General features: G+C 37.4%; 1 protein-coding gene across 7 annotated transcripts in view; it reads left to right on the top strand.

Moving 5' to 3' along the window:
- Positions 1 to 7,500, top strand: part of LOC135216090 (mucin-2-like) — a gene marked incomplete at its 3' end in the record, with an annotated part of 203,009 nt that overhangs the window by 143,009 nt on the left and 52,500 nt on the right. For 4 of the 7 annotated variants that reach the window (XM_064251107.1, XM_064251104.1, XM_064251106.1 and 1 more), the window contains 1 exon segment: positions 1,176 to 1,358. In XM_064251107.1, the coding sequence (XP_064107177.1) occupies positions 1,176 to 1,358 (183 nt within the window). 7 annotated transcript variants of the gene reach the window in all.

Genomic DNA, 7,500 nt, shown 5'->3' with positions numbered 1-7,500 from the left:
AACTGAAGCACAGTCCTTGAACCTAATGTTGTTTCAATCCTTTGAAAAGGTCATCTACTCTGAGTCACTGAACATGTGCTCTTTTGTTATTCTACTGAATGGGGATATATCTCTTTTTCCTTGAAAGCTTTCATATTCCACATCCTTGGGCGTTCTTTGATCCATTAATTTTATAGTGGATTTCATCTATGTGTCCTAGAGCAGTCACTCAAGCCTTCCGGTTCTAAACTAGCACAGTTCCCTTCCTCTCCTGACAATTCTTGCTACAGTTCTCATAAAGTTGTCATCCCTAAGTATTCCACATGGTTCTTACCTCGCGTTTCTGACAAGATGCAGATTATTCTGTTCTTATCCCTGATAAGCATCCCATAAACTTTACGCAGCTATCTGTCCTTGAAAAACATACTTATCATGGCTTATTTCTTTGAAGAAAGACTTCTAGTAGCTGGCCTTATAAATTCTGCTGATTATTCATCAAAAGCAGTGTATTGTGTTTATGTGAGGCCTTAGTATTTCTAAATGTTTGGAAGCCTCCCTAAAGACTTTCCTTAAGATTCTCCATTCTATTTTTTCTATTTGACAAAATACAAGAAATGTTGATCTTACATTCCCTCCTACAACCATTTTCTAATTGAATGCAATTAAATACTATTTATCTCTTTGCCCATCACGTACACTCCCAGAAAAATACCTCTTATGTATGCCATGCCCAGTAACCCATTAAACCACTAGGTATCTCTCTACATCGATAATTTTTTCGCAATAAATCAAAATAACACCAGCTCTTCACACCAACTTACAAAAGCACTTTCCTACGATTCTCCTTTATTCAGGTCGTCAAGGAAGTTTCCACTTAGGCTAAAATAAAATGTTTTCTGCCTGTTTAATATTAGTCCTAGCAGTCTCAGCAACTTCTTTACAATTAAAATATGAAAAAAGTACCTAATAATGTCCACCATTATGGTGAAAATAAGGCACTTTCAGAAAGAAGCACTGCTCATGTACAACCTTCACAAATTAAACTCCTAAATTCATCAAGTTGCAAGACTGCAAAAATTAAAGAGTAATTTTTAATCAACGAAGCATGGCATTCGGACTAAACCTAAGCATGTCTGTGTGTTTCTCCCATTCTTGCATTCTAATGGCTAACCTGACAATGGCGACAACATCATCAGGCTGCGTGACAGAGGCCGCAGTCTTTGCCGAGGGCTCGGCTATGGTATCCCCTGACGAATGCTCTTACTGCTTCTGTATTCGGGGCAAGCAGCGGTGCGTTGCACCCAAGTGCTTGCTGCCCGTAGAAGGGTGCCGGCCAAGATACCGATCATTCTCTTGCTGCCCATCATACTACGACTGTTGTAAGTACTGCAGCCATGGTAGATTCTATTAATTTAACGATGATTTCCTTCCATCCTAAGACACAAGCCCCATCCACTGGATAGAAACAACAGCCCAATCCCTCCAGAGGTCATGTGAATATTGAATAGCTTATTCTCTGGGAAACAATGGCAGCTCTTCCAGCTGAGGGGCGTGGCCTGTGTCTTAGCCTAATATGAACAGTGAACTGTTTGGCGCTGATCTCAAACTCTCGCTTTGGATGGCTTTGTCTTCGATGTTTTTTTTTATTTATACCTTAAGGAAATAATATTAAGCCATTAAGATTTCTTGAGAATCAAGATATGACACAGGTAAGTTTATCTATAAAAATCAAATTCCACGAAGAAGAGTTACAGTTCCATATTTACCATAATCTTAAATTTCAGTATAAAATTTTGATCTATGCAGAAGGCTCTATAAAAAATTTATTACCTTAATAAGGAAATATTTTAAAAGCTATTAATCATGGTGATGATGATGACGATGGCACAGTGTTAATTATTTAAATTCTTTCATGGAAATACTAGAAGGTAGCTAAGATGAAGGGCCTTTAGCTAGCTTGTAAAGAATGATGGGGCAAATTTTTGAGTGCCAATTTGTTTATGTGTATATATATATATATATATATATAAATATATATATATATACTATATATATATATAAAATTACATAAACAAAAAAATTTGGCATTCAAAAAACTTTTCCCCCATTTCATTCTTTACATTTTAAAGATATATATATATATATATATAATCTATAATATATTATATATATACATAAACATAAACAAATTGGCATTCCCCATCATTCTTTACTACTTTATATATATAATATATATTAATATATATTATATATATATATAATATATATATATATATAACGTACATAAACATGCTAAATATTACTCAAGAGGACGAGTGATTGAAAATATACTGCAAATGCCCGAATTAGGGCAGAACAAAGGATTGCTTCCTTAGAGCATTCGTGTATTTACTGCGTACACATGCTCTGAAGACAGGTATAAAGAAAATGCAATGGAACACTTGGGAAGCAGTCTTTTACATGGCTCTAATCGTGGCATTTGCTGTATGTATGTATGTATTTATGTATGTAAGTATATATATATATATATATATATATATATATATATATATATATATATAAACACCGAAATGCAATACCAAGATTTTTTCAGTAAAAAATCAGTAGTGTATCCATATACTTCTTTAGTATAAAATCATTATTGTTTATCCATATATTTCTTCAAAGGTAAAATCATTAGTCAACGAGTAAAAAGCTCCACGTTTGAACTTTCGTACAGGCCGGGCAGAGCCACTTATACCACTGACCCTTATATAGGCATGAAGAATTGAAGTGCCTTAGTTTGGGTTTAAGGACGGTATACAACGTCTGTAGGGCAGGTTACCTGCCCTCTATACTTTCTCTCGTATTACCATCAATTGATGTCGTGTGTACATTAGACTTAATCACTACAGTAGATTCACATCAACCGTGCATTTTATGTCAAGGCCAGTCCCTTACGACGCTCCTGATTGGCTGTTGATAAGCCAATCACAGGGCTGGAAACTCAGTCTTTCTCGAGAGATCACATAGGCAGGATGTATGTTCCATCTCTCCTGAGGGATACTTTTGAAAGATGTATCTCTAAAGAGAGGTGGAACATACATCCTGCCTATGTGAACTCTCGAGAGACTGAGAGTTTCCAGCCCTGTGACTGGCTTATCAACAACCAATCAGGAGCGTCGTAAGGGACTGGCCTAGACATCAAATGCACGACTGATGTGAATCTACTATAGTAAATTTTTCCCTCCGAGCAAGATGGCCAATTAAGAAATTATTGTATATAAAATTTAAGAAATCCCTTTCCAAATTCATCGAAAGCAATCAAACCATGAACGTCACTGAAAATCAAAATTTTCGAGGAAATGATAGACTACTCTCCCTAAACGCTGATTACCCTCTTTCGGCGAACCAAATCAAAACGATTCCCGAATAACAGGCAATCAGGACGTAAAGGACGAATGAAATAGGATAGCTCTTTCCTGTCAGCGAAGCCTAACGAAGTAAAAGATCCAAGAAGTGGTTCAACTAGAGACGAATGACCAAGTTATCTTAGCACTGAACCTTTCGCGTAGAAAACAAGGAGGTGTATATATATATATACTATATAGTATATATATAATATTTATATAAACTGTATTTTGAGTCCCCTTGTTCGCTTATTAGTTTTATGTAAAAGAAAACTATGGTGCCGGCTTTGCCTGTCCGCCCTCAGATCTTAAAAACTATTGAGACAAGAGGGTCGCAAATTGGCATGTTGATCATCCACTCTCCAATCATAAAACATACCAAACTGCAGCCCTCTAGCCACATATTTTTTATTTGATTTAAAGTTAAAATTAGCCATAATCGTACTTCTGGCAACAATACAGGAGAGGCTACTACCGGGCCGTGGTTAGTTTCCTGGGCTGCGGATCATATCTATTTTCGGTGGCCTTGATTATGCGTTGTAGCGGCTATGCAGAAAACTCGATTGCACTGGAGAAGCTTCGGTGCATTTTTCACTTGTTTTATTAGTATCTCATGGATTCGTAGCCAGCCTACGATAATCCACCCGTCAACTTATATAATGGATCTCAAACAGGGGGGGAATTTCAGCGTTTCGGGGGTGGGGGGGTTGTGGCCACACATTGACAGGATCAAACTGGCTCTAGGTCCACACAAAACGCAGTGTGCACAGGACTGCACAACTGAGAGATCACGCTGAGCTTTCTCTCTGCTAGCTTGTATGTTTGTATTAGTATTTTGCTGCATATTATTTGGAATGCACCTTTTGAAGCAGATAATACTGGAAGGTTGGGGGTGGGGTGACATTCTGACAAATAGTGAAAGGGTGTATGTGCCAAAAAAAAGTTGAGAACCACTGATTTAAAACTTTTCTATTTACTACCTTCTGACAAAGTCGAAATAGATGAAAGCTTCTCAGTCCGACTCAGCGTTCGTGCATAAAAAATTCAGTTGTAATTGCTGACCCCTAATCATTATAAAAACATAAAAAAAGGTAACCTTTCCACTATCTTAGAGTTCAAAGCCGTTACCCATAATGGAGGAGGATGACTCCAATTGTGACTCCTTTTATTGGAGTTTATCAACCCTGCTCAGTTCAATGTTCGAACGCTATCTTACTGTGATCTGGTGCTGGTTACAGCAATCTCCTTGCGTTACAGCAGAGGGATAGAGAAGCAGATGAGTATGAAAGAGTTCTTTCTTTAATCTGCTGGGTCTTAGGGTCCTCACTTGGCCAACTGCCCATCACACCTGACTCCTAGAGTGCATCGTAACTCGAAAGATCGAACAGTATACCATTTAGTTCTTCAACATCGGATGCTGAACATATCTCTCTCTCTCTCTCTCTCTCTCTCTCTCTCTCTCTCTCTCTCTCTCGTGAAAAGACTGAGAGATTCATAGAGAAGACCCAAAACACTCCGTGGAGATCAATATTCCCTGGATTACGCGATCCAACAACCTTTTCTTGTACTGCCAAGCTTTGGGCTCTCTCCTTGTCCTCCATTATCCATGATTCGTATATCTTTAACCACATAGCTATAGCTTTCATTTAGATGAACCCTCACTCATTCAATTATCCCCTTGATTTTACTCGTTTACAATGCACCCGAAAAGTTATGAGCAATGAGTTGAAAAGTTGAGAACACTTTGCTAAAGGAATACAGACGGAACAGATAAAGGTCGTTACTCGTTCGCGGTCAAAGTATTGACACCGAGTTTCGTAAAGAGTCAAGTCAATAAAAAAAAAATTAGAACAGCACTTTTCCCATGTTTTACAAGCTTGTTCTTTTTACCGAGACACTGACTTGAAGGCAGTGTTTTTGTGACAACCTGAATATAACTCCTTTGGTGTGACGCAACATGAGAGTAATTACTAGCTCGTGACATTAACTGACGGCAATTCTTCTCAGCTGATGCTATTTGAAGATAATTGCTGCTCCATAACGTCACTTGAATGGAGTTATATTCTCGTGATGAACCTTGAAAAAGGAGGGGTACCACTTATGAAAAAGAAGGAGTACCAATTACGAGAGAGAAGGGGTAACACTTTTGAAAAAGAAAGGGGTGATATTATCTTGATGAACCTTGAAAACGGAGGGGTACCACTTATGGAAAAGAAGGAGTACCACTTATGGAAAGAAAGGGTACCATTATCAGAAAGAAGGGGTACACTTACGAAAAGAATGGGTACCACTTATGAGGAAAGAAGGGTACACTTATGAAAAAGAAGGGGATTATGAAAAAGAAGGGGTGCCACTTATGGAAAAGAAAGGGTACCACTTATCAGAAAGAAGGGGTACCACTTACGAAAAAGAATGGGTACCACTTATGAGAAAGAAGGGGTACCACTTATGAAAAAAGAAGGGGGGGGGGTACTTATGAAAAAAAGAAGGGGGGGTACCACTTACGAAAAAGAATGGGTACCACTTACGAAAAAGAAAAGGTACCCCTTACGGAAAAGAAGGGGTACAACTTATGGTGCACCTTGCACCGCCCACTGCAGATATTATTAATAAAGGTTCTTTACAGGTCCCTCTTTCGGGTCCAGCTGCAGTGTTTTATGTCTTTTCCTTTTCCACCCATTCCCTCTGGGTCTCTTCCCACCTCGCTCCCCAACTTTTTAAATTTTGATCTTTCTCGAAGTTTCACCTTCTTTAAGAACGAACCCTTCGGGCGAACCCTATGAGTGTCGGCGGGAACATGCCTCAGTGGTCTCCGTTTTTTTTTTTTTTTTTTTTTTTTTTTTTTTAATAGAAAAAATCAATATTATCAGGGGAACATGTCTCAGTGGTCTCTTTTTTTTTTTTTTTTGAATCAATATTATCGGGGAACACGTCTCAGTGGTCTTTTTTTTTTTTTTTTTTTTTAAATAGAAAAAATCAATATTATCAGGGGAACACGTCTCAGTGGTCTCCTCTTTTTTTTTTTTTTTTTTTTTTTTTTTTTTTTTTTTTTTTGGGGGTGGGGGGGGGGGGGGAAAATCAATATCATCAGTCTAAAACACAATATAAATAACAACGCAAATATCGAATTAGTAAACACGTCCCATTTTAACCACCCCATCCCCAGAACCAACTGTAGACGTCTAGGTCTTAATCTTCTGAGAAAAACCCGAAGATATGAGTTTATACGACGCACATACGAACCGAATGCCAGCCACGTCCGCACGCAGGTTCTTTTTGTCATCTTTTAATCAAGTTTTCCTTCACCTTTTCAGAAATACTTTCAGTATTGTTCTTCCTCGTTCTTAGAAGGGAAAAAAACTGACTTAAGGGTTTCAATGGAATTCTGGAATTCCTTCTTTCTGACAGAGAGAGAGAGAGACTGAAGAGAGAGCGACGAGATGGAGAACGGAGAGAGAGAGAGATGAGAAGGAGAAGAGAGAGAGAGAGAGAGAGAGTAGGAATGTGGGTTATTTTTTGGTTGAATATCTGAAAGTTAAATGAATGTCAAGTGTGTACTTGACATAAATAACGAACAATCAGGCTTTACAGACCTAATACTCGTTCATCAAAGTGAAAGGGATTGATTCCATGTAGGAAATACGTAAATAAAATACTGCTTTATATATAGATGAAAATATAATATATATATATATATATATATATATATATATATATATATATATATATATATATGAGTATGTGTAATGTTATGTCTTGTGTAAGTATGTATGTATATATATAGGTATATAAATAGTATATATACGTGTGTATGTGGTAATCGTGGTATGTGCATGTACGGTGTGCGTGCGTGTATACTAAGCAAATACATGTTAGGGGATCTGTTATGTAAGTCTGTACACTTTCCCCCAAAAAACACAAAATAAAAAAAAAAAAAAAAAAAAAACAAGACAAGAAAAGAGGGGGGACTCATAAAAATTCTAAACGTACTGCGAGGATCGAAAAAAAAAAAACACAAAAAAAAAAAAAAAAAAAACTTTTTAAAGGGTCGATAAAAACTTGGCGAACTTCAGATTACCCGAACTTCCTGAAAAATGAAAGGCCTCGCCAGGATTTCTTAAGAGAAGCCCCC

Source organism: Macrobrachium nipponense, chromosome 6, assembly GCF_015104395.2.
Source record: "Macrobrachium nipponense isolate FS-2020 chromosome 6, ASM1510439v2, whole genome shotgun sequence".
NCBI lineage: Eukaryota > Metazoa > Arthropoda > Malacostraca > Decapoda > Palaemonidae > Macrobrachium > Macrobrachium nipponense.
Note: the sequence above shows the minus strand (reverse complement) of the source record. Positions and strands in the feature narration are given on the sequence as shown.